This window comes from Saprolegnia parasitica (assembly GCF_000151545.1).
Source record: "Saprolegnia parasitica CBS 223.65 unplaced genomic scaffold supercont2.52, whole genome shotgun sequence".
In the NCBI taxonomy this organism is placed as follows: Eukaryota; Oomycota; class Saprolegniomycetes; order Saprolegniales; family Saprolegniaceae; genus Saprolegnia; species Saprolegnia parasitica.
Window position 1 is genome coordinate 105853 of NW_012156446.1, and position 24399 is coordinate 130251.

Genomic DNA, 24399 nt, shown 5'->3' on the forward strand with positions numbered 1-24399 from the left:
CGTCTGGCTCGTCGACTTCTACGCGCCGTGGTGTCCGCACTGCCGCCACTTTGCGCCGCACTACGAGGCGGTCGCCGACCACTACGCGCCATCGCCGTCGATTCACTTTGGTGCGGTCGACTGCACGGTGCACGGCGACATTTGCTCGCGCTACGAGATCCTTGGGTACCCGGCGCTGCGGCTCTTCCATCTCGAGCCGAAAGCAGTCAGCATGCCCTTCTCGCCGCGGCCCAAGTCGTTCGAGACCGTCGTCAAGTGGATCGAGTCGGCGATGGCCGAGAAGAACCGCACCACGGGCGTCGACGTCCCCGACTTTAGCGCGTTCAAGCTCGACGCGCACAAGAAGAACATGCGCCAGCACAAGGCCGACGACGCCACCAAGGTGGCCGCCGTCGATGCCCGCGCCGATCGACTGCGGGACGCTGGCCACGCCCTCCTCTTTGCGCTCGAGACGTCCTTCTTCATGGGCACCGACGTGCTCGACGGTGCGCGCTACGCCGCTGCGCGTGCCTGGCTGCGGCTCCTCCGGTCGCTCTTCCCGCTCGAGGCCAACAAGACACAGCTCGCCGAGCTGCTGTACCGATTCGAGAGCCAGCGGTCTTGGAGCAGTGACGAGTGGCGGCTCTTGATTGCGCTTTGGAAGTCGGACGTGCACGGGAAGACGTACCCAAAGGACCTCTTCACGCGCAAGAGCTTTGCAGTGTGCGAGAACTTTACCTGTGGCATTTGGCTTCTCTTCCACGAGCTCACGGTTGCCGAGATTCCAGCGACCTCGACGCTCACGCCGCTCGACGTTGCGCTGCAGATCCGGTCGTTCGTCGAGCATTTCTTTGGCTGCGAGCTCTGTCGCGTGCACTTTTTAAAAGCCAACCCGACACCCAAGCTGCAGAATCTGCTTGGTCACAGCCACAATGCCACAAGTGCGCTCGTGCTCTGGATGTACCACATGCACAACACGGTCAACGTCCGCGTCGAGCATGCCGTCTGGCCGTCCAAAGCGGTACGCGTTGTGGAGGCTTTTTAAAGTGTTGATGGAGCAACGTGTAGGAGTGCAACCGTTGCTACACATCAGACGAAGCGACGACGGACAAGGCGCTTCTCGCCGAGCCGGCGATCCTCAAGTACATGCAGTTGGCATACCGGTTTCCTGCCTCGGACGCCGACGTCGACCGACCGGTCGTCGAAAATGAAGTGGCGATGGCGGCCGACGGCACGGCGCTCAAGGGTGCATCGGCGTGGAACGCCTACACGCCGTCGACGCCACTCGAGTTTGCGCCGTTCCTTTTGATCGGCTTTGTGGTGTACCTCGCCTACTGCCGGAAGCACGCGCGATCGCACGATACTGCCAAGGAGTCGTAGTCGATCGAGCTGGTCGCTTTGGACTAAAGATATTTGGATGTATTGACACAAACGACGAGTAATCGACTACTCAATGCCAACGCTAGTCGATGCGAGCGACGACGGCTCTTGCGGGAGTTGCCGATGGATGCCATCGTGGTCGTTTAAAGTTTCTTCTTCGGTCGCGTCCACGCAAACCCGAGGCGGTCGAGGTCGGCGCGACGCTCGTCGGTGAGGCCGTCGTGACGCTGCGCGCGTAGCCGCTGGACAATGAGCCCCAGAGGCATCCACCACAGCCGATCTGGCCACATTTTGTCGTTCTGCGGGACCGTAAACGTACTCGGGACGTTCATATCGCCATACAGCGCCTTGTAATGCGCGAGGGCTTGGAGCTTGCGCGCCCACTCGGCCTCAAAGTACTGCCACGCAAAGCCGAGATCGTCCAGCGCCGCCCGCCGCTCGGCCGAGAGCGTTTCGCTGGCGCGGAGGTTGGCGACCACGTGGCCGAGCTCGAGTTCCCACACGTCGCGGGGCCACTCGAGGTCGTCCTCGGGCACAATGAACGCGCGAGGCACGTCGACGTGGCCATACAACGCCTTGTAGGTCGTGAGCGCGCGCAGCTTTCGGTCCCACTCGGCCTCGTTCATGTCCCAGACAAAGCCGAGCGCGTTTAGGGCGTCGACGCGCTCGGGCAGCAGCCTATCGACATGGTGGCGGAAGGTCGCGACGGCGTCGCCGAGCTGGAGCTGCCAAATCTCGGATGGCCAGCCGTCGTGAACGGGCACGACAAAGTCCCGGGGGACGTGGAGGTTGCCGTAGATCTTGCGGTACGTGGCCAGCGCGAGCAGCTTCTTCTCCCACTGCCACGTACGCACGTGCCACACAAAGCCAAGCTCGTCGAGGACGTGCCGCTTCGCCAATGGCAAGGCGCCTTGCTGCGCGAGCCGGCGATAGCTGTGCACGACCACGCCGAGTTGGAGGCCGCGCAAGTCCTTTGGCCACGACGTGTCGTCCACAGCGATGGTGAAGCTCGGCACGATGTGCAGCGACCCGAACCGGGCCTTGTACGCCTCGAGCGCTTCGAGGTTGCGCTCCCAGACGTGGTCGCGCTGGCGCCACACGAACCGCAGCTGCTTGAGCTCGTCGACGATCTCGGGCGCGAGCGTGCCTTGCTCATACGCTGCGCGCACGTGGTAGACGGAGACGGTCGTCGACCGGGCTGTCGGCGGCCATGGCGCTGCGTCCGGCACGCGAAAGACGGCTGGCAGCAGCGTGTAGTCGGAGGTCGGCGCCTGGAGGTCGCGGAAGACGCGGACGACGTCGACGAACGCGCGCTGCTTCTCAAGCGGCAAGCGCTTCGTGGCGAAGGTCGCCCGCTGCAGTCGTTGTCGGAGCAGCATCCGATGGCGCTTCAAGGCCATTGGTCGATTCCGCGAACGGGTCATTCCTTCGTTGCGAGTGCTACACCTTCTCAATGGTATCGATCAGAAATGGTACCGGAAATAGTGTTCAACCTGATTAGTTGCCTCTAGCAAGACAACATGAAGCAGGAAACTGCTACGCATGAAGAACACTTGCGTGTAGGGTGACACTTTCAGCCTCACAATAGCACAAGGCTTGCTATCTGGTCAAGACTTGGCCAGATAGCTTTTGCGCACTTGGCGGCCAAGTGCGCAACCTGGTAATACAAAAAGCGACAACCTATCCTCGGATTCACAGCTGTCAGTGACTCGGATTGGTTGTCAACTCCGTTCGGATCGAGGTGGGTACCTGCGGTATCTCAAACAGGTCCCGTGCGGGGTGAGCTGGTAGGAACTTTTGAATGCGAAGCGTTGTTTACCGGTATTTGCGACGACGGCGCGTTGGCCTAGACAAAAGTCAACGCGCGACCTTCGCTGCGCTGCGGTGCGCAGACTTTTCCGGGCCAACGCGCCGTCGTCGCTTGCTGCAGTCCTCGCGCGCTTTCACATTCGCACCTAATCGGAAAGTTGCGTGAATTTCAGTCAAGTGCGCCGTCGTACTTTATCGAAATTGTTATACTTTATTCAAGTATAACGTCCGGCGATGTGACAGCACTTAACAGGGATTCCCAGTTCGCACCTAACAGGACGCATTTGGCGCGATATGATTGGCTCAGACCAAAGAAACTGCGTTTCATTGGTCATCAAATCTAAAATTATAGCCAATGGGTTGGCCAGAATGTACGAATTAATCCCCTGGGATGCTGGTACACCACGTAAACGTTCCTACCAGGATTAAACATTGGTTGTAGGTGTTCCAATAGACGATGTTCCGAAGCACCACGGACTGAAGCTCTGAAACGTTGCAACTCATCTCTGACACCTTGTCAGAGATGAGTAAACCAAGGTATTTATTCCCTTGGAGTAAACCAACTTGTAGCGGTGCAAAAGATTTAGAGTCCTGGAGACCATTGACAGTGATCTTTTTATCAGCTTTGAAAGTTGAGACTTCGTAACTTCCGCACCGCTAAGATAACGTTATTGTTTCCCAGCGGCCGGAGCATTTAGACGAACAATCGATCTACTAACTAGTATGAGCTAGAGGTCTATGGGGCTACAGCACCTAGCATCAACGTATAATACGTTCATGGCTCCTCTTGGCTACGGGCATGAGTCGGCGACCGACATGATTATATTGCGACTTTTGACCCATCATCCAATCGTTCTCATGCCGTCTAAAATGTTTCTATTCTCTTGTCGGCGCTGTTGCGTTGCTCATTGTGTCTTCCCTTGACAGAGTCATCCCCTTGGTCGGAACGCTACTCGTAATACATCACGTTGAGTTGCTTTTGTCGCTTCGAAGGAAAGTATAGTACATGTACTGATGATGTGTTGTTCGAACTATTATGTACCCCTGGTTCGAACGCGGGTGTGATGTGTTGTACATGTAAGAGGCTTACTGTGTCCCGAGACGAAGTGCAAAGCCCAACACGGCCCATGTTTCGTTGTCTGAAAATGGAGATTTCGCTCCTTCCCGTCGCTCAACCAACGCACACGCGGTGACCCACACAATTACACACCATAGGCGCAGCGACGGCCCTGGCCACGGCGTGGGTGCAACGTGGTATATCGGGGCCTGTCGTCTGCCATTCTATCTTTCCGGCTTGCCTCGATTGGACCTCGGAGTGCAAGCTCAGCAACGCATCAATCGACGCGCATTGTTTCTGCGTTCGGACCTCGGCCACGTGCTTCTTCGGTGGCGTGGTGGCCCCACAAGTCATTTGGTATGTCCAGCGCCACTTGCATCTTTTGCGCCAATGTCGCCGAGCCAGCCTCGACGAAATGCACGGCCCACAAGTACCGGCGAAAGTGCGTCGTCGACGACTGCTTCAACCAGGTCTACGCGCGCCTCCGCTGCGTCAGCCATGGTGGCAAGAAGCTCTGCAAGCACCCGCAGTGCGAAACCCCGGCGCGTCGCGGCAGCTTTTGCACCAAACACGCGGCCAAGGTCGCGCGCCCGGCCCTTCACGCGTCTCCGTGCGCTGTCGATGGCTGCGGCATGCAAAAGCGCGTCGGCGGCTACTGCTGGCGCCACCGCAATCGCATGGCACCACCCACGTCGGTAGCCGACCTCGATGATGACGCGCGCGCGCTCGACGCCCTCCCACAGCTTTTCGATTGGCTCCAAGTCGAATTTGCCACGGCTTGACACTGTACTGCCGTAAAACTATCCTATTAGCCCATCGTAGCGACTCGTGTTTCGATCGCGTTGTTGTTGTTGGCCGTGCAGCTCGCATTCGCCATTCGTCACTTGTCTTGCCGAAGCCGACTGCGCGTGACGGGGCCAGCCACGCTGGCGCGGGGTACCCCCTCGGGGGACATGGACGTCCCGGCGGTAGAAGGCAAGAGAGGTGCTGGCGACCGCGTCAGGGATCCGGTGCGAAGTACGGTCTTGGTAGAGGTTGGCGTCACTGCGGTTGAAAGCAGCGCTGCGGGAGCGTGCGTCATGGGACTTATCGGAACGTCCGCGAGACGCCGGACGACCCACGCTTCAAGTCCCGTGGATGTCCACCGGCGCGCGAGGCAGAACTGCGTCGCCATCCTCACCTGCGTCCACCGGATACAAATGCGCCTTGCCTTGCTCGTGGGCGATCGTTATGTAGACGCGACATTCGGCTTCGGTGAGGCGCTGCATGCTCTTACCTCCCGAGTTCATCACAACTTGCGAATAATGGCACTCGACCAAGAGCCCCTGCTTGACCTTGACAGGACTCGACGTTTGCGACGGTTGACCGCCTCTTCCCACTATACCAGATAATCTGGTTGAGCGCCACTTCCCACCCAACCAGATAATCTGGTCGAGTGCGTTTGTGGTTAGATCCACAAGTGCAAGTGAGCTGCTCAAATCTCCAACGGCGGGAACCCACTTGACCCATTCTTGTCGGTTAGGAAAAACGTCGCTTAGAAGAGGACGCGTGTAGTACACTATTTAAAATACGTGGAATGGTGTGAGTAGTGTACAACGGCCCGTTGACCAAGGTGATGGCAGACGACGCCGACGCGTGGGCGGCCGACCGGCGCCAGTGCCAGCGGTACGCGTTCTTTAGCTGCGCGGCCGGCGCCGTCGCCTTGGCCTCTACGTATGAGCGCTGCATGAGCGCCACCTGCGGCAGCCTCGAGGCCATTGTCGAGCTCGCGGTCAAGTCCAAGCCGAGCGTCCTAGCGCTCCTCAACGTGTACATGCTGTGCCTCTACGCGGTCTTTCATGCAGCCTCGCCGCTGGTCTTTGGCGCTGTTCGCCTCGCCGAGGTAGGCCGCGTGCGCGAGCACATGCTGCAGTTCCTCGTCCTGCGCTGCATCCTACTCCTCAACACGCTCGGAAGCGTCGGTTTCCACGCCATGCTGCGCCTCGTGCTCTGGATGTCGATGCTCACGCTTCTACATGCAACGCTAACGCTTCTGCGGCTGCGGCTGAGCTACGTACGTCGTCGAGGCTGTCAATGTATCACCATCACATACATGCTCATGGACGGTCTAGGCGGGTTTGGCCGATCGCGCCACCGGGACCATCCTCGGCGTGACCCTCGGGCTGCTGCTCGGTCTTCTACTAGCGTCCTGGCATGTGTTTGCCGCTGCGTCTTCGGTGCTGTGTCTGCTTACGTGCACCGAGGCACTCTTGGCACTGGTCAAATGGGCGCACACGGCGCTGCTCGTGCTTGGCCCGCGCCTCGAGCGCGACCTGCTGCTGCTCAAGGCGCAGTTCATACTGGACGTGACGCACCTCGTTGGTCTGCTCGCACAGTACATGGGGGTGCTGTCCCTCGGTGGCTTTCGTGTCTCTTTTCTGGACTTTGTTCTGGTCATGAACGTCAAGCGGACGCTGAGCAAGGCCCAAGGACGACTGGCCGAGTATTATGACTACGCGGCGATTCTCTCGGAGCTTTCGACAGCGTACGACAGCGGTGCTGCTTTTCTGTCAGATCTTATTGGCGGTATGTCTATAGGCTGCCCGACGTAAGCATCATGGACGAGCACGGCGAGCCGCAGGTTTGCGCCATTTGTCTCGCTCCCTTATGCGTGGCCAAGCAACTCGAGTGCGGCCACGTCTTCCACCTCGGATGTCTACGGCAGTGCTTTCAGGTACGACGCACTTGGGCGTTTGTTGGTTGGAAACTCATTAGGAACAAATGCGCCTCGACAAGCCATGGCAGTGTGCGCTGTGCCGCAAGCTCGTGGCACGGGCCCACCGGACGCCGTGGCGGGCGCACCGAAGGCGGGACATGGGCGACGATGCCAGTATTGCATCCCTCTTTTCGTTTGGTACGAGTCCCACGCTTCATTGCCGAGACTCTAATGCCAAGTAGCGAACGACGATGGCGCGCCGGGAGCGACGTAGCATCCCTTTTATCTATTGAATGTATACCTTGTACACCCACCTTGGATGCACATAGCGCTGCCGCAGTCCCTGGGGCGAGCTATGTACCTTCGTTCTTGCTGGGCGCATTGGCACAGACGATGTGCACTGGGGTCGCGTCAAGCACGCTCCACGCGCCACGTCACACAGTGTATGTTGCCCTGTCTAAAAACACTCTTCTTACGGTGCGGCGCGGCGCCTAATATCACTGGCTCGCCCGCTGTTGCGTCAATGGACGACGAAATAGCTCTATCCTTACTCTATCGTGTCATTCGCATCGAGGTGGGACCCTCTGGTAGCGGGACCGCGTACCAAATCCAGCCCAAGGTTGCGTTCAAATAGTCCAATTCGTGACCAGCTTGACCAGCAGTTTTATCCGGTCGACCGGATATAGCTACGGACCGGCAGCCACCGAAACCACTAAGCGGACGATGGCCGAGGTGATCCGTGACGGCGATACCGTCGTGTGCTACACGAGCGATGACCGCGTCTTCTTCCAGGAGGTCTCGCCCAAGATGTACGCCTTGCGCTGCTAGCCAGAGCGCTCACCTCGCCGGCGTAGGACGCTGCGCATTGGCAAGGCCACCGTGACGCTCAAGTCGGCCATCGGCCACCCGTACGGCACGATCTTCGAAGAGAGCGAGAAGGCGCTGGTGCCTGTCACGGGCGGTACGCCCATCCCGCCGCCGCCGCCGCTGCTTGATGCGTGATAGGCCTCTTCCCGGATCCGGTCGCGCCCGAGGTCGGCGACTTCCAAGTCCCGACCAATGACAACCGCCACTACACCGACACGAACGACTCGCAAAAGCTGAGCAACGTGCAGATCGCCGAGCTGCGCGCGTCCGGCGTCAACGGCCCGGAGCTCATCGCGAAGCTTGTCGAGAACTCGGACACTTGGGACACGAAGACCGAGTTTTCGAAACAAAAGTACCTCAAGAAGAAGCAGCAAAAGTACATGCCGCGCATTCAGATGGTGCGCTGCACGGCCATGAGCCTCGCAGAGGTCTACCACGCGCGCCAGCCCTTCAAGATCCTCAACCTGCGCGCCGACACGCTCGGCCAGCTCCTCCAGTACGGCAACGTCTACGCCGGCGCGCAGGTCCTCGTCGTCGACACGTGCATGGGCCTCGCCACGGGGGCGATCGCGGAGCGCATGCTCGGTACGGAACCCTGCTCGTCGCTGCATTGCTTTACGATACGAGGCTAGGCCATGGCCGCATCCTCGCAGGTTTCGAAGGCCAGCAGATGGCGGCCGACACCCTTCGCCGGTTCAACTTTGGTAGAGCACAAGAAAGAGGAGTGGGTAGCTCACGCGATGCTAGAACCGGCGGTGCACGACAGCATCGTTCCGTTCCCTCTGGCGTACGTCGGGCTTTTGACCAAGGACGAAGCGGACCTGGCGCCGCCGCCCAAGTCGCAGGCCGAGATGGACTCGACCAACGAAGAGATTGAAGCCCGCCAGCGCGAAGTTGCCGAGCGTGTTGCTCTCTATTCGCCGGAAGAGCAGGCCAAGTACCTCGCCAAGAAGGAAGCGCGCATTAAGGCGCGTCAGACCAAGACCCGCCGGACGCCGGCCGAAGTGCGCGCGCTGCTACGCTCGCCGTCCGACAGCTTGATCATTGCGTCGCACTACGACCCGCTCTCGATGCTGCAGGCGCTGCTGCCGCTCCTCGGCCTCTCCAAGCCGTTTGTCGTCTACTCCGAGTACCTCGAGCCGCTCACGACCGCCTTCGACGCGCTTCAGCGCATGGATTCGATCGTCAACTTGCAGCTCAACGACACGTGGACGCGTGAGTACCAGGTGCGTACCCTCGGATGCCACGCTGCGTTTCTATAACATGTGGTGCAGGTACTGCCGGGCCGGACGCACCCGGAAATGACCATGAGCGCAGGCAGCGGGTACATCCTCTCGGGCATCAAGGTCGAGTCGTCGCCGCCGCCGGCGTCCCACGCAACGCTCAAGTCGATCCCGCGCCGGACTAACAAAAAGCCGCGTGCGATTTAAGCTACTGACCACTGAATGTCCTTCATCACCCCTCACTTGGTTGTCCTTCCAGCTTCCTTCCATCGCCCCGGACGGAGCATGATGAAGATCACGTCTCCAGCATCATCGGTGCGCGGCCGAGTTTGCCCTACCCCTAGCTTTGAACCCTAGCCCTTTCTCTAACGGCAAGCGTTGTACGAAAGACGGTGATGGACAATGTGTCTGTACTCTATCTACGGGTGGGTCTATGCTAGCGTCTACTGCGTTAAGCGCGGCTCGGTCGTCTTGGGTATCCTTCGAATCGAAATGAGCTTGGCGTGCGTCTCGTGGTACGAGCTGCAGAGCGGGCGCGCGCGGCGCAGCTGTGGGTCCATGCTCAGCAGCTTCTCGACCGAGAGCTTGGCGAAATGCGGCAGCACGAGCGCTGGGTTCAAACCCGGTTTCTCGTACGCGTCGAGGACAACCGCGCAGCCATAGACCTCGTGCGTCTTTGGATCTTGAAGCGGCGCGGTGGCACAAAACTGGAAGACGCCCGACGAATAGTTGACGCAGCAGATGCGGCCCGCGAGGACCGCGCGGCTGCAGAGCAGGCGGAAGGCTTCGCCCATGACGAACGCGCCAAGGCCCTGCTGCGTGAGCACCGTCAGCGGCGCGCCGTCCTTGTAGAGCACAAGCGCACCAAAGGTACTGTCCATGGCGTCGCACATGCTCGCGCAGATGCTCGCGAGCGAGTCGGTTGCGCTCGCGGGCGCCTGGAGCTGCACGCTGCGGAGCTTGGGCACGCCGTGAATCGGCGACAGCATCGGGTGCGTCGCCACGAGCGGAAACGACTTGACGACGGGCGGCGGTGGTGGCACCTCCGACTCGGTCGACCGGGGCAGGCTGAACAGCGACTTTTGCGTGGACGGGACGCCACGCGATAGCGCTTCGTCTTGCGGCGCACTGTCGACGCACCACATGCACGCGAGCGTCAGCGCCGTGCCCGCGAGCGGGACACGCACGTAGCGTTCCTGGAGGCACTTGTAGCAGTAGATCTCGCCGCACTAGACCGACGATATAGGCATGAGACCGACGTGTCGAGGAGAGAGATGGACGTACGACGCGGCAGTGGTGCTTGCGGCGGAAGAGGCGAAACTTCTTCACGCACGCATTGCACCGGTCCGAATGCGCGTCGGGTTTCCAGCCCGAGAGAGGCACGCCTTGCAGGACATCGATTCCGCGCAGCGCGTCGGCTTCGTCGGCTACGTACTTGGTCATCTCTTCGTTGGCGAGTAGTGGCCAACGCGACGGTGGCGAGGTAGCGGACAAACACAACTATGTACTGCTGCTTCGGGCAACCCAGTTGGCGCTGGACTCTCTCCCGAGGTTGCCTTAATTTTTGGCGCTGAGAAAGGCCAGGGCCGACTTTACACTATGCGATTGTATGCTGCCCGCGGGTGTCATGGGACACAGCAGGTGGCGCTGCGGACACCACCCTCTGCCGCGAGCGAGCTCCCACCGCAAGCTCGTGGATTGGTGCGAGCGTAGCCACGTGGAGCTTCGAGTCTCCGACGCAGCCGAGGCCACGACCAAACAAGTGGACGACGCAGACAAGGCGAGTAGCTGGCGCTATTGGATAACTTTGGCGCAATTTCCCGGTGACGTCGGCCGAGCGGGCCGGAAGGGGCGGGAAAGATCAAGTGCGTGTGGCCACTGTGCTCTTGCATGCGCCATGACGACGTGGTGGATTAATGAAGTTAGCTGCCGCGGTACGTCGAGTACCCGAACGGGTTGATGAGCAGCGGGACGTGGTAGTGGCCGCCGACCTCGGTGATGCGGAAGGCGATGGTCACGCTCGGGTAGAAGAACTCGGCGACGTTGTTTTGTTCAAAGTACGCCTGTGTGTGGAAGGTAATGCGGCAGGTGCCACCGACGTCCTGGCCCGGCGTCGTGAGGCCAGGCACGCGTCCATCGGCGTTGGTGACGCCGGCGCCGATGCGTTCCCAGACGCCCGGCGCCGTCTCCCGCTCGAGCTCCACGCGCATGTCGGCGGCGGGGCGCCCACGGGACGTGTCCAAGACGTGCGAGGTCACGGGCGCGGTCGCAGGCATCACGTGCTTGGCGACGACCTCGAGTCGGTTCATACTATCCGGATGATGATCCGACCAGATTCGCGATCTTCCATGGCGATCTTCTGCCCACAGCGCTGGCTCCCGCCCAGCCAAGTTAGCTGGCCGAGAGCGACGGCCAACAGAAGCTAAGAGCTTCCCGGTGCAGGCGCAGGCGTCTATCATTCATTGGCACTGCGCGTCGAAGCCAACCGAGTCGCGTGGTGCTGGACCGCAGTCTCTAACGTTGCGAGCCATGTGACCGTATATTCGTTGAAATACACCGCATTGTATCGAAATATACGGTAATTTACCGCAGTTTGATGTCGAGTGGGCTGTGAGTCGTTGAGAGCTGTGGTCACGTCGTGCTATAGCGTTCGTGGAATCCTATGCATTGTGTTCATAAAGCGCATGCGAAGCAACCTGCTTGTTGCGCTTCCGAGAGAGCAGGATCGAGGGACAACGGTGTTCTGCCGAATTTAGCGTGCTCAACGTGGCACGCAGCAGGACGTTTCGAGTGGCATATGCCGAATCCAGCACACGCCGGGGCGCGATTGGTGCAGTTGCAACGGTGCAAGCCCGATGGAGACGGCCTACGCCAAGATCGCGGGCATCGCAGCCGCGCCGGCGCTCCGCGTCTCCGAGGCCAAGAAGCCGGACGAGGCCATGGAGGTCGCGCCGTTCACATCCGTTGCTGGCGACGAGGCCATCTACACCAACGCAGGCGGTCCGATCTGGGCCATGGACTGGCTCGTTGAAGGCGTCGGGCCGGCGTACTTGGCGCTGGGCGTGCATCCAACGAACGCTGACGGTAGCGTCTCGGACCACACGTACGACCAAAAGTATAGCGGCGAGAACGTCATCCAAGTCTGGAGCATGCCCAAGCAGCATCCCGAGACGATGGCATGGACTGTGGGGCTGCGCCACGACGGCGGATTTGCCTGGGACGTGCAGTGGAACAAGCACCGCGAGCACCTCCGGACCGAGTGGCAGTCGGGCGTCGGCCTCCTCGCGGCCGCGCTCGCCGACGGCCGCATCGTGCTCTACCACGTGCCGAAGAACTCGACCGAGCCGATTCTGGACCTGGCGCCGTTCTGCAGCACGACGAAAGGCCATAGCGTGACGCTTACGCTGCGCTGGAGCCTCGTGAATCCGTTCCAGTTTCTCAGCGGCGCCTGCGACGGTAGCCCCGCCGACTCTCTATTGAATGAGACATTGACCCTCCTTCGCAGGCTCGATTCAGCTCTGGAGCATCGCGGACGCGCCGACGCTGACGCCGCTTCGCCGCTTTGACGCGGGTACGTGTGACGGCGGCTACGACGAGGTGCGATTCACGGTCTCCTCTAGTCGACACGGTGTGCAAGCTGCCGAGCCTTGGCTGGGGCGCGGGCTGGATCGCTGTTCGCGACGTTGCATGGTGTCCGTACGACCCGTACATGTTTGCGTCCGTCGGCAACGTGCGTAGTCCATTGCCTCTCGACACGAGGCGAGTGTGTCTGGGTAGGACTCGATGCTGCGGATCTGGGACGTTCGCGAGCCGCGCGCGTGCATTCGGGCGCACCGCCTCCAAGGGCTGACGTGGGCGCTCTCGGTGCAGTGGTTGTCCAACTGCTTGCTCCAAGTCGCGGGCGATCAAGGCTGCGTGCTCTCGGTCCATCTCTACGTATGTCGTACAACTCCAATATCGACGCCTCATGCCTCCTCTCGTAGATGGGTACGTCGACGGTGGTCACGTGGCACCCGCAGGTCGACAGTCCTGTGTGGCAGCTCGGCTACACCGAGGTACATCTTGGCTGCGACGTCGCCGTAATGCTGATGCTCGATAGGAGCTGAACGAGCAGAGCATCGTCGCGTCCTGCTGCGCGGCCGGCGCGATCCGCTACGTCTTGGGCCTCGGTCCCCACGTGAAGCGCAAGCGCGTGCCAGCGGTGCAGCTCGTGCAATGGACGCGCCCGGGCGACGGCCACCTCGAAGTGGATTTCAACCAGCGGCTCGCGCCCGAGCCCAACATGAGCAATTCGGTACACGCCGTTGTTGTGATGGTTGAATATGCATAGTCCATGGGCGTAGGAAAAGCGCACGTTTCCGGCGCGCGACGTGGCTATCCACCGCCTTGCCTTTGGCCCGATCGCGTCGCATTGGCAGCATACGATGGTCTTTGGCGGCCATCGAGGGCTGCTCGTCGTGCGCCAGTATGCGCCAGACGCCTTTGGCAAGCCGAGTGCGTTCCGGCTCCACAAGCCCGTGATCGGCCGGCCCCGAAAATACCCGGTGTCGACGCGCAAGAAGACAAATGTGCGCGGCCGGCCGCGCAAAGCCATCAAGGCGGCGGTCGTCGACGACGACGACGATGACGGCAAGGAGACGGTGTCGAGGCCAGCGAAGGCGAAGCGGCGTCGGGCACGAGCCAGAGCGAATTGGATACGAGCGACATGGCCGACGACGACTCGGACGACGATCTTGCGGCGAAAGGAAAGAAAAAGGCGCGGAGAGCCCCCGTTGTTTCCGTGCCCACGCGAGTGCTTGCGCGGCGCGTCAAGGCCGCCAAGCCGCCAACAGACAACGACGACGACGACGACGACGATGACGACGACAAGCCGCTTGCACCTGCGGACGACGACGACGACTCGAACGACGACGACAAGCCACTTGCACCTGCGGACAAGCCGGCCACGTCGACCAAGAAAGCACGGGACGCACCGGCCAAAACGACGGCCAAAACCGCCAAGACTTCGCCCAAAGCCACCGAGTCTAAGCCTGCTGTCGCGACGACCACGGTCGTTTTGAAGCCACCGACGTTGCTGACCAAGAAGCCAAGAGGCCGGCCCCGCAAGGTAGTGCCCGAGGCAACGACGACGGCAACGGCAACGACGACGGCAACGACAACGACGACGGCAACGGCAACGATGACGGCAACGACAACGACGACGGCAACGGCAACGACGACGCCCGAAGCGGAGGCGCCACCGATCAAGACGGAGCGGCAGCAGTCGCTCTTGGACTTTTTAGAGACGCCGACCAAACCGGCGTCAGCACCGGTGACCTCGGGCGCTGCGAAGAAGCCCCGTGGGCGACCCCGCAAGATCGTGATGCCCGAGCCAGCGCCGGCCGAGGCGGCAACCGATGCGGGTGTAGCGACAGTCGCCGCCGATGTAGCAACAGTCGCAGCCGATGCGGGTGTAGCGACAGTCGCAGCCGATGCGGGTGTAGCGACAGTCGCAGCCGATGCGGGTGTAGCGCCACCTTTAAGCGTCGCAACGGCAGAGATTGCGCACTCGTTCTTGATGCTGCAGCCATCGGACCGCGTCGCGCCCAAGCGTCGTGGACGGCCGCTGAAGGAGAACGCGACCGAGCCCGATGTCAAGCGACCTCGCGGACGGCCGCGCAAACACCCGGTCAAGGACGAGATGCCCAAGCGTCCTCGAGGACGACCCCCGAAGCGGCCGGTGCCGACGGGCAACGACGACGGTGCGTCGACAGTCACTGTGACTCCAGCGCCGCCGCCTACCGAGGCAGCGCCGTCGCCTGCCGAGGCATCGGCTGCCACCGACGTAGCACCGTCGCCTGCATCGGCATTGGTTGCCACCGACGTAGCACCGTCGCCTGCATCGGCATTGGTTGCCACCGACGTAGCACCGTCGCCTGCATCGGCATCGGCTGCCACCGACGTAGCGCCGTCGCCTGCAGCCAACGTGCCCACGAAGCAGCTGTCGATTGCGGCGTCTGCTGTAGCCACCGAGGCGGTCGCCCAAAAGCCGCGGGCCAAGAAGTCGCCTGCCGCCAAAAAGCCAGTGGCGCCCAATGACGAGACGCCGATCAAGCAAGAGCCGAATGTGTCGACGCGACGAAGCCGCGCGGCCGAGCCCGAGGCGCCCGTGTCGTGGGTCAAGGGCGGCATCGTGCACGTGTTGCCTCGGACGTGGGCGGGCATGAACAAGCTCGGTGGCACGGGTCGCATTACAAGTCTCAACGACGGTACGCATCTCGTTTTCGCGTTGGTTTGTGTGCTGATTACGCTCGCAGATGGCTCGGTGAATGTCAAGTATGTCCTCGGCGGCCAGGACAAGAACGTGCGGCGAGAGTTCATCACGTCCCCCGCAGTCGCGATCGCGACGCCGGACGACGCCAACAAGCGGCGGCGCCTCGACTAACCACACTGTAAATGCCACCAATTGCTGTACGCCGTGGTCATAAAACGCTAAGAATGGGGTGCCACGTGGCAGCTTGGTGAAGAAAGGATCGGTGCCAGAGACGGCGCATTGGTAAAGCCACGAGGTCGAGACGCGCGCGCCTAGCTACGGCACCCATGTGTCCCGCGTCCTGATTCCAACGATTACGAGATCGCGCCTGGTATGAAGCGACAGTAGACGAGCAGAGCACCGCGGTCGAGAGTCGAGAGCCCAGGCTGCGCTCTCAACTGCCCGTGAAGACCACGGAAGTGCCGGTAGTTGGATTGCTTTGAAGGTCGTCAGATTGGCGGCGGCCACGCGTGTGAGTAATGCTGTCGCTTGTCACCGCACCGCGCCATTTCACAACTTCCGACATGGAGTGGATCTACCTCCTCGTCCTGCTGCCGCTGCTCGACTACGTCCCGAGCTGCTGCTACGCGCGGCGCTTTGTGCTGATTGCGCCCAAGGGCGACGCGGCGACGACGGGCCGCGCCAACGTGGCGCGCGTCGTGCAGCAGCGCGAGCGCATGGAGACTCGGTTCGCCTACCACCTCATCCCGCTCGTGCTTGCACTCGTGTTTCTCCAGCTCTGCGCCGTCTACAGCATGCGATTGCCCATGTATCTACTCGGCGGCCTCATTGCTCTCATGGTCGTCCTCGTTGCGCAGTGCATTCGGCTCGCGATCGCATTGCGCGTGCTCCAAGACGAACAAGACCAGTGGGAAGCGTGGATCGAACGCCAGCTCTCGCCCTATTACACTAGCTAGTATAGTATCGTCTTCTTTTTATATAATATATATGGATGTAGTTAAACCTCTTGCGATACTCCAACCCGACTCGTCCCTGCTGGCGCTACGAGAGCTCGCATCGGAATGAGACAAGGGGATTTCTGCTTGTTGGTGGAGCTTGCGTTGGTTTAAGGAAGTACTGGAATTAGGTCGCTGCATGCATCGACGGGCCCAGCACTCGGTGCAGAGGTGTTGCAAGTGTCGGCCCTTGCTTACCAGCAACAAACGGCGTAGCTTTGCCGCCGATGCTGGAAGGCCTTCACACAGCGGGTCGTAACGCGCCTCACCCGCGGCCACAAGCGCCCCCGGGCGACTACAGAAAAAAAGACGAGCCCCCATGCCGCCGCCTGCGCAGCCACGGCCCGGCAAGCGAATGATGAAGGTGAGGTAACAACGAAGACAACGCGTTTACATATATTGCTTGCACTGGACGAATGTGCACAGGGAGCGGATAGAAATATGGCTAAATATGTTATATGTGTCTAAATATGGTACATACCATAATTAATAGGTCGACCTATTACGCGTGCTGTAGGCCTCGAACGCCAATGCGGCGTAGCGCGTTGTGGTCTCGAAAGCGTCTGCTACTACCTCGCCACAGTATCTGCGATTTCGTTTCAAATGTCATTTGGCCGCCCGACCGGCCGCGCTTCGCGGACGTGGCAAAACACAGTGCACAGGATTGGATGAAATGATTGAATAATGAGCCAATGAAAGCAATTAAATTTGTTCATGTTATTTCACACAAACGGCACCTTTTGTTTTTACAATGTGCGAGGCCGATCATTCTGCCACGTCAAGTTGCACCTTGCCCGATTCGATATAAAGGGCCGCATGTAGGTTGTAGTTCAGTAGGTTACGTTATTAGATTATGGTTGATATACTAATGAATGTGTTTCTTAGTTGGTCGCTTCGGACGTCTTGACACGGCGACGGTAGAGCTCAACAAGCGGGAGCATCAAGATGGCCAGGCCGAGCGAGATGCTGTAGATGACGCGCCAGGGGCCGAGGCCGCCGTGGGCGGCTTCGACGAGCGGAATCTCGAGGAGAGCGACGATGGCGGCCGCCGTGTTGACGGCGCCAATGATCTTACCCATGTTGACCGAGCCAAAGGTCGCCGCGCCGCAGGCCGCGACGTTGGAGTAGAACATGGCGCGGAAGGCCGTGAAGAGAATAAAGCTCACGACCTGGAGAGCGAGGACCGGGATCAGCGACACAATGTGGTAACCGATGCAAAGCGCAGTTGTGAGGCCCATGGACGCCGGGAGGCCGTAGCGGCCGACGACCCAGTCGATGACTGGAATGAAGATAAAGCCGGCGGGAAGGATCCAGCCGAACGCCTTGGTGTAAACCTTGCTCGTATCATCGTAGTTCTACGCGACAAAGCATGAGCTCCAATTTGAATCCGGTATAAAAAGGCATACCGCGAGCGTTTGGTTGACGGTGCCAAAGTAGTAGGACGACTGGAGGTTGTGCACGGCCGTGAACGTGAGGAGGAAGCGGAACTCAAACGACTTGAGCTGCGTGAGGAGCGGCGACTCGGCGAGCGGTCTCTCTTCTTGGAGAACGCCGTACGACGGGCTCAAGGCGGCCTCCGGGTCGCTGTTGTCCGAGACACTGTCGATCGTGCCTTCGAGCACTCTGTTCTGGCGTTCGATGATGCACCAGAGCGCGACGAGCGAAAAGTACACGACGAACGCGACGCCAGCGTAGAAGTAGAGAAGCGACTGACGGCTGTAGCCGCCCGACTTGTGGATCGCGTAGAGCACGGACGGCATGACCGCGCTGCCGTCGAAGAGGCAGCAGACACCGGCGATGATGGCCGTCTGCCACCGAAGGAGCACAAAGCCGGCGCGGTACGAGGCGAGGAGCGTCGCGCTCCCCGACATACCAAGCAGACCGTAGCCGAAGACAAAGGCATCGAAGGTGGCCGAGTCACTGACGGCCATGAGGAGGTAGCCCGCGACGGCAAAGACACCTGCGACGACCGTCATCCACATGGGGCCGACCTTGTCGAGCACGATGCCGGTCGGGAGCGAGCAGAACGAGAGGAGGAACTGCGCAACGCCGTAGATGAGGCTGAGCTTGGCGTCTTGGTCGGCGCAGCGACCGGTCGATGGGTTGATCGTCTCGGGCGTGCAGCGTTCGGCGTATTGGTTTTCTTCCTGCAGCATGAGCAGCATCGAGGCCCAGCCAAAGATAAAGCCGGCAAAGAGGAGGTTGGAGAGCCACACGAGGAGGACGAGCGCCCACGAGACGACCTCGCTACGCGTGTAGCCACCGGGCTTTTCAATGTCGATCGACTGGGAGGACCGGCGAATTGTTGCGATGGTCATTTTGTGCCGGTGGAAAATGAAAAATGAAAAGGTGGCTGGGAGAGCTGCCAAGACAGCCGTGCCAGTTGTACCCATGTGTCCGCGATTCGTTGCACCAGATGTTGTCGATGCTACGTTCGGCGGCGCGGACTGTGGACCAACGCTCTGCCGGTTGCTACCACCGCTTCTTGATGCAGCAGCGCTGATTCAGGACGCAACAAGCGGCTCGTTTGCGACGAAGGATGCATCTCGCTTCAGTGGTGCGAAAGCGTTGACGGGGCGAGAAGGGGGCCTGCGACGAGCCTTGGAGAAAAGGGCGCCAAGTGTGTGACAAATCTATGCACCCGGGGCGCCGCCGATTTGTTGAATGTGCCGGATGCCAAGTTGAAGTATGCGGACTGGCTCGGGCCATGGCGGTCGAACCCCGTCCATTCGCCAGCGTTCGTGCCTTGGTTGCTGCTCGATGCTGTGACGTCCCAGCGCCTGTCGCGTGAGTCAATTCAAGGTGCCGTGGGTGAAAGCGTGGGAACTGCAACCGCGCACCGAGTTCGATCTTGTAGCGCTTGTATCTTTGGAGTCTCGAAACTTCGAGCGTCCACGCGATCACTGTCCAGAGACGTCCATGATTATCTCTTGCCGGTTGATGATATTGTTTCACGTCCTCTCAAATATTGAGAGCGATGGGTAAAAGTAAATCGCTTGCTCCTCGAAATGAACAAAGACTTTGCAAAGACCATGTACTAGTAGTACTAATAGAACCCAAATACAAGTACCAGGTATGAGCGACGAGTAATTGATGGCGTGCTGGGCTTCTGCACCTAACATCCACAGAGTGTGGCTATCGTTGATGTCGAAGAAGCGGTCATGCGGCGTTGCAGCGCGAGTATTTATGATGCAGATTACATCGTGTACGCGCGCTGGCAGCCTCACCGAGACTGCAATACCCAGGGTAATAAAACACTTTATCCCCTTGGCAACACTGGACCAAACGAGAGCACGCAGTTTTAGCTGTTCGTTGCTCATCGGAATGCAGCAAATTTGCATGGGGCTGGGGTCTATTGCATGCATTTGATGTCTCGTGGAATGAGCATCAAAGACAGACCAATATGGTGAGGGCCGCTGCAATAATTGCGTCGACACAGTGTGTGAAGGGGTGCAAAAAAGAAGGCTTTTGTCAGCGGCGGGATTTGAACCCGCGAGTGCGAACACACTAGAACTTGAGTCTAGCACCTTGGACCGCTCGGTCACACTAACATAGCTATTAAGTCCGCAGTTTTTAAACTATATATTTACCTATATTTTTAATTTTAGAAACAAGATGCCACTAAATATACTTTAAAAGATTCATATTATTTCAAAGAATATTACAGAATTTAATATTAATGTGTTTGAAATGAATGACAACACATTATAGCCTATAAATGTCAAGATTCTTCACCAAGGGTCATATGAATTTATTTATAGTTTAAAAACTGCGGACTTAACAGCTATGTCAGTGTGACCGAGCGGTCCAAGGTGCTAGACTCAAGTTCTAGTGTGTTCGCACTCGCGGGTTCAAATCCCGCCGCTGACAAAAGCCTTCTTTTTTGCACCCCTTCACACACTGTGTCGACGCAATTATTGCAGCGGCCCTCACCATATTGGTCTGTCTTTGATGCTCATTCCACGAGACATCAAATGCATGCAATAGACCCCAGCCCCATGCAAATTTGCTGCATTCCGATGGTTAATGCGCAAGTCGGGGACGCTGTTTGTCCAAGCTTTCACTAATTCAAATGAATTATTTATTCCCTAGCACTCATTGCACCCTGGACTTTGAGACGTCGTCTTTGATGCAGGAATGATGTTGCTCAGCGCCCAACTTGACTCATTACCTTTACTCAACGGTCGATTTGAACCATCGCTCAATCCCAAATCCAGGCGAAACGTCGCGATGTTTCGTGGATTCTGGAGCCTGGCGTCGGTCTTGGACGGCTCTGGAGTTCTTTTTGTATCGTTCAATGCGTCGAGTCGCCTGCCGACGTCGTTTCGCTCCTCGAAGCGCTGCCATGGACTCGGTACACGCCAGCGCTGGACGCGCTGCACACGCTGTTGACAACGATGCGGAACCAAGATGTGCACGGCAAGTCTTTATGGCCACGGCCTCAGCTCTGGGCGACCCCCGAGGCCGCGATTCCGTATGTTGCTACTGCTATGCCCGCCTTCCCTGGTCTCTACGTCGACTGCACCTCGGTGAGCGACCGCTGGCCTGCGCCGCAAGGCAGCGTCTTTGTCTCGCCCTTCTGCGCGTTTGTAGCCCAGTGGGCACACAAGGTTGAGCGCTTCGACGAGACGTTTCGCTTGACATTCACCGACGCGCAAGGGACAGAGTTTTCTCGGCTGCTCCTGCTGTGCACAAAGGTCAAGGCAGTCATTCTCTATAACGACAACGGCACAGACCTTCGGACGATCTTGAAGACGCCCTCCCGCATCTCGGAGCTCCATCTCATCGACTTTGACGACATCAATTCAGGGACGCGAGACGACTGGGCTGTGCCCGTCATGCAGTGGCTGGCACTCGATCGCGCCTTTCGTCTCGGCTTGTCGGGCTGCAAATCGCACTGCGATGCGGATGTCGCACGCGCCATTGCGTCCGCACCAGCAGTCTCGACCCTCCACTTGAACGACTGCGACGTTATTTATGCTGGCCTGGCGGCGAACGCGCTGCCGTTGTGCCACGTCACAGAGCTCGTTGTGGATGCGACGTTGGAGCGCCTTGCACCCTTGCTTGATATCTCGAAGCTCACAACACTCGAGCTCTGCGGCGACGGCAACGAGCTGCTCGCGTGCTCGCTTGGTGCACTGCAGACCTGCTCCGCACTGGAACATCTCTCGCTTGATTATGTGGCGGTATACGGACCTGCGCTCCACACATGGGAAATCGACGCCAAACATCGCTCCGTGAGCGTTGTCAGTTCGGACTTGGATGCCTCCATTTTCGAAACTACGCTCGACTGGATCGCAAGGTCCAAGACGCTCGAATCGATCACGTGGGTGCAGTGTGCTGGTGTCGCAGAGACTTGGACGATTTTGGCAGCGCTCTCCAGCGCTTGGTACAGAACGGAGTTCAATCGGTCACGTACGAGCACAACGAAGCAGCACTGCAGGACGTGAACGCGAAAACGCTGGCCGACGCGCTGCGTTCCCTCCACGCTCCGACCCGTTGTACATTGGACCTTTGCTGGACGTACGCAAGCGTGGAAGGCTATCGGATGCTGCTGGACGCACTACCCACCTGCATGAACTTGACGCTCGTCCTGTGTTTGGAGCGACCAAACTGGCTCGCCGAGCACATACAAACCACTGGAGGCCATGTGACGATGGACGTGCGTGGGGACCGGTACGAGCTGCACAGTCGACGTCGGACCTCGTGGCTGAGCGAGGGTCCAAGCGAGTAGTCGGCGTCAAGCACTAATTCGTGGAGTCTTTTTCTTCCTCTCTGCTGGGATGCCGATTACGCCACTGTGTAAATGGATATCAACCCTAACCCTCCTCGCCTCCGCCATCCGACGAGCAACACGGCGCCTGGATTAGACAACAGAATGTGCGCTTAGACCGTTGTCTTGGCGTAGAACCGGCGGCGGTACACAAGGATGACGGGCACGAGCGCGATGGCGAGGCCGAGCGAGACCGCGTACAGGACGTTCCAACCCGTCTCACTCGAGTTGGCCGACTGCGCGGCGGGGATTTCAAGGAGCGCGACGATCGCCGACGACGAGTAAACAGTGCCGAGGATCTTGCCCATGTTGGTGTGGCCAAAGGTCGTTGCGCCGCACGTGGCCACGTTGGCGTAGAAGAGCGCGCGAAAGGCCGTGAAGAGCAAGAACGTGAGGATTTGAAGTGGGAGCGAGTGGATCATGGCGAGAATGTGGTAGCCAATGCTGAGGAGCGTCGTCGAGAGCATCGAGATGGGGAGGCCGAAGCGGTCAACGAGCGTGTCGATAACGGGGATGAACACAAAGCCGGCGGGAAGGATCCACCCAAACGCTTTCGTGTACACCTCGTCGACGTCGTCGTAATTCTACAAAACTCGATCAAAATTTCGCATAAAACAACAGCATTCGAGATTGATTCGAGACCGTAAGTGTTTGGTTGACAGTGCCAAAGTAGAAGGACGACTGGAGGTTGTGTATCTTGCGAGGAAGCTTGCAAATCGGAAAGTGGTTGCATTCTTCCGGCTCCGAAAGGTCGGTCCGTTACTCTGACTAAAGATCTCGTTTCGACTAACTAAACGACTAAAACTAGTCACACGCAACATAGATGACGTGGCGGTCCACAATGTCGTCTTCCAACGAGCGACATCGTAACACACCCCCTGGAGCGACACCGTCAGCTACTGGTGCATCCCGAGAATCTTGAGGCACGACTGGAGCATGTCCTTCGTGGCCGGCTTCGTGAGGAAATCGGCGGCCATCTCCTTTGTCTTGACGTAGCGTAGCTGGATAATGTCGTCCTTGACGAGACCGCGCACAAAATGGTGGCAGACGTCAATGTGCTTCGATCGCTCCGTCGTCATCGCGTTTTCAGCGATCTTGATCGCCCCTTGGTTGTCCGAGTACAAGAGCACCGGCAGGTCGCGGACACCCAAATCTCCAAGCAGGCCGATGAGCCACTTGGCTTCTCGCGCTGCAGCCGCCATGGCCACATACTCGGCAGCGCATGTTGAGGTCGCCACAGTTGACTGTCGTGTTGACTTCCATGCGATCGGGCCGCCGCAAGTGATCCACACTTGCCCCGAGATCGAAAGTCGATCGGGTGGTGGCGCCCAGCTGGCATCGCAATAGCCATGCAGATCGCTCGAGGTCTTCGTGCTGTACGTGATACCCACGTCTTTCGTCGCCTGGAGGTACCGGAACACGCGCTTGACCGCCTGGAGGTGGATCTGCTTGGGCGAGTTGAGGTAGCGTGACAGTCGCATCACGGTGTGTGCAATGTCCGGTCGCGTGCACGTCATGAGGTACACCAAGCTTCCGACCATCGCACGGTACGTCGCTTCATTGGCCGGAGACGACTCGACGTCCCAATCTTGGCCTTGTACCTCCGGCGTATCGACGCCGGCGCAATCCTGCATCTTGAATCGTTCGAGAATCTTGATGATGAACGATGTCTGCTTGAGCACGAGCTCCGTCTCGTTGCGCACGACCTTGACACCCAAAATGTGCGCGACCGGTCCTTGGCGCTTGAGCTCGATTTCCTTCTCGAGACTCACAAAGATGTCGTTGATCTCAGCGTCCGTCTTGGCGCAGATGATGAAATCGTCGACGTAGACGCACACAAACTGGAGCCATCCGTTGCGCTCGCGCACGTAGAGACACGGATCATACTCGCTGCGACGGAAACCCATCTTCTGCAGCACCGTGTCGCACATGCCGTTCCAGTGGTACGCGCTCTGCTTGAGGCCGTAGATCGCCATGAGGAGTAAAAGCTTGACAAGCGGGTCCTCGTCCTCGTAGCCCGGCGGCATGTCCATGATGAGGTCGACGTCTCTATCGAGCTTGCTCTGAAGGTACGCATTGACCGCGTCACCTTGGTGGATCGAGTAGCCCCAATGAAAACACAGCGCCATGATGAGGCGCAACGTTGTCCACTTGACGACCGGCGCAAACGTCTCGTTGTAGTCGACACCATGACGTTGGGTAAAACCCTTGGCCACGAGACGCGCCTTGTATCGGATCACATTGCCGTCGCCATCGTACTTCTTGGCATAGACCCATCGACAACCAATGGCCTTGGTGCCGCCCGCAGCACGAATCTTGCGCCACGTCTTGTTCTTGAGCAGCATCTTGAGCTCGGTGTGCTCCGCCT

General features: G+C 59.2%; 11 protein-coding genes and 2 non-coding genes across 13 annotated transcripts; 7 read left to right on the top strand and 6 right to left on the bottom strand.

The window, feature by feature from the left end:
- Window positions 1-1502: 1502 nt before the first annotated feature.
- SPRG_10139 (hypothetical protein) lies at window positions 1503-2759 on the bottom strand (the record flags this gene model as incomplete). Its single annotated transcript, XM_012349285.1, has 1 exon — window positions 1503-2759. One exon carries the CDS (start codon window positions 2757-2759, stop codon window positions 1503-1505), a length of 1257 nt encoding a protein of 418 aa, XP_012204675.1.
- A 1825-nt stretch (window positions 2760-4584) lies between these two features.
- Window positions 4585-5007, top strand: SPRG_10140 (hypothetical protein; the record flags this gene model as incomplete). Its single annotated transcript, XM_012349286.1, has 1 exon — window positions 4585-5007. One exon carries the CDS (start codon window positions 4585-4587, stop codon window positions 5005-5007), a length of 423 nt encoding a protein of 140 aa, XP_012204676.1.
- Window positions 5008-5818: 811 nt separating this feature from the next.
- Window positions 5819-7194, top strand: SPRG_10141 (hypothetical protein; the record flags this gene model as incomplete). The annotated part of the gene is made up of 5 exons (XM_012349287.1): window positions 5819-6278; window positions 6337-6749; window positions 6803-6938; window positions 6980-7118; window positions 7163-7194. The coding sequence occupies exons 1-5, from the start codon at window positions 5841-5843 to the stop codon at window positions 7192-7194; spliced, it is 1158 nt and encodes a 385-aa protein (XP_012204677.1). The 5' UTR covers window positions 5819-5840.
- A 423-nt stretch (window positions 7195-7617) lies between these two features.
- Window positions 7618-9249, top strand: SPRG_10142 (hypothetical protein). Its single transcript, XM_012349288.1, has 6 exons — window positions 7618-7729; window positions 7775-7881; window positions 7926-8372; window positions 8420-8491; window positions 8535-9013; window positions 9062-9249. The coding sequence occupies exons 1-6, from the start codon at window positions 7644-7646 to the stop codon at window positions 9215-9217; spliced, it is 1347 nt and encodes a 448-aa protein (XP_012204678.1). The 5' UTR covers window positions 7618-7643; the 3' UTR covers window positions 9218-9249.
- Window positions 9250-9395: 146 nt separating this feature from the next.
- SPRG_10143 (hypothetical protein) lies at window positions 9396-10538 on the bottom strand. Its single transcript, XM_012349289.1, has 2 exons — window positions 10295-10538; window positions 9396-10239 (listed from the first exon to the last, which is right to left on the bottom strand). Exons 1-2 carry the CDS (start codon window positions 10451-10453, stop codon window positions 9454-9456), a joined length of 945 nt encoding a protein of 314 aa, XP_012204679.1. The 5' UTR covers window positions 10454-10538; the 3' UTR covers window positions 9396-9453.
- A 347-nt stretch (window positions 10539-10885) lies between these two features.
- SPRG_10144 (hydroxyisourate hydrolase) lies at window positions 10886-11349 on the bottom strand. Its single transcript, XM_012349290.1, has one exon. The coding sequence runs from the start codon at window positions 11317-11319 to the stop codon at window positions 10933-10935; it is 387 nt and encodes a 128-aa protein (XP_012204680.1). The 5' UTR covers window positions 11320-11349; the 3' UTR covers window positions 10886-10932.
- Window positions 11350-11851: 502 nt separating this feature from the next.
- On the top strand, window positions 11852-15516 carry SPRG_10145 (hypothetical protein). The gene is made up of 9 exons (XM_012349291.1): window positions 11852-12466; window positions 12516-12581; window positions 12631-12740; window positions 12788-12946; window positions 12994-13065; window positions 13110-13304; window positions 13354-13614; window positions 13659-15258; window positions 15307-15516. Exons 1-9 carry the CDS (start codon window positions 11866-11868, stop codon window positions 15432-15434), a joined length of 3192 nt encoding a protein of 1063 aa, XP_012204681.1. The 5' UTR covers window positions 11852-11865; the 3' UTR covers window positions 15435-15516.
- A 290-nt stretch (window positions 15517-15806) lies between these two features.
- SPRG_10146 (hypothetical protein) lies at window positions 15807-16219 on the top strand (the record flags this gene model as incomplete). Its single annotated transcript, XM_012349292.1, has 1 exon — window positions 15807-16219. The coding sequence occupies exon 1, from the start codon at window positions 15827-15829 to the stop codon at window positions 16217-16219; it is 393 nt and encodes a 130-aa protein (XP_012204682.1). The 5' UTR covers window positions 15807-15826.
- An 860-nt stretch (window positions 16220-17079) lies between these two features.
- On the bottom strand, window positions 17080-18721 carry SPRG_10147 (hypothetical protein). Its single transcript, XM_012349293.1, has 2 exons — window positions 17665-18721; window positions 17080-17613 (listed from the first exon to the last, which is right to left on the bottom strand). Exons 1-2 carry the CDS (start codon window positions 18649-18651, stop codon window positions 17140-17142), a joined length of 1461 nt encoding a protein of 486 aa, XP_012204683.1. The 5' UTR covers window positions 18652-18721; the 3' UTR covers window positions 17080-17139.
- A 1006-nt stretch (window positions 18722-19727) lies between these two features.
- On the bottom strand, window positions 19728-19809 carry SPRG_30142. The gene has a single exon. It is a non-coding gene; the product is annotated as a tRNA-Leu (tRNA).
- Window positions 19810-20046: 237 nt separating this feature from the next.
- On the top strand, window positions 20047-20128 carry SPRG_30143. The gene has a single exon. It is a non-coding gene; the product is annotated as a tRNA-Leu (tRNA).
- Window positions 20129-20748: 620 nt separating this feature from the next.
- SPRG_10148 (hypothetical protein) lies at window positions 20749-21992 on the top strand (the record flags this gene model as incomplete). The annotated part of the gene is made up of 2 exons (XM_012349294.1): window positions 20749-21560; window positions 21611-21992. 2 exons carry the CDS (start codon window positions 20749-20751, stop codon window positions 21990-21992), a joined length of 1194 nt encoding a protein of 397 aa, XP_012204684.1.
- A 137-nt stretch (window positions 21993-22129) lies between these two features.
- Window positions 22130-22852, bottom strand: SPRG_10149 (hypothetical protein; the record flags this gene model as incomplete). The annotated part of the gene is made up of 3 exons (XM_012349295.1): window positions 22130-22615; window positions 22674-22772; window positions 22844-22852. The coding sequence occupies 3 exons, from the start codon at window positions 22850-22852 to the stop codon at window positions 22145-22147; spliced, it is 579 nt and encodes a 192-aa protein (XP_012204685.1). The 3' UTR covers window positions 22130-22144.
- Window positions 22853-24399: the final 1547 nt, after the last annotated feature.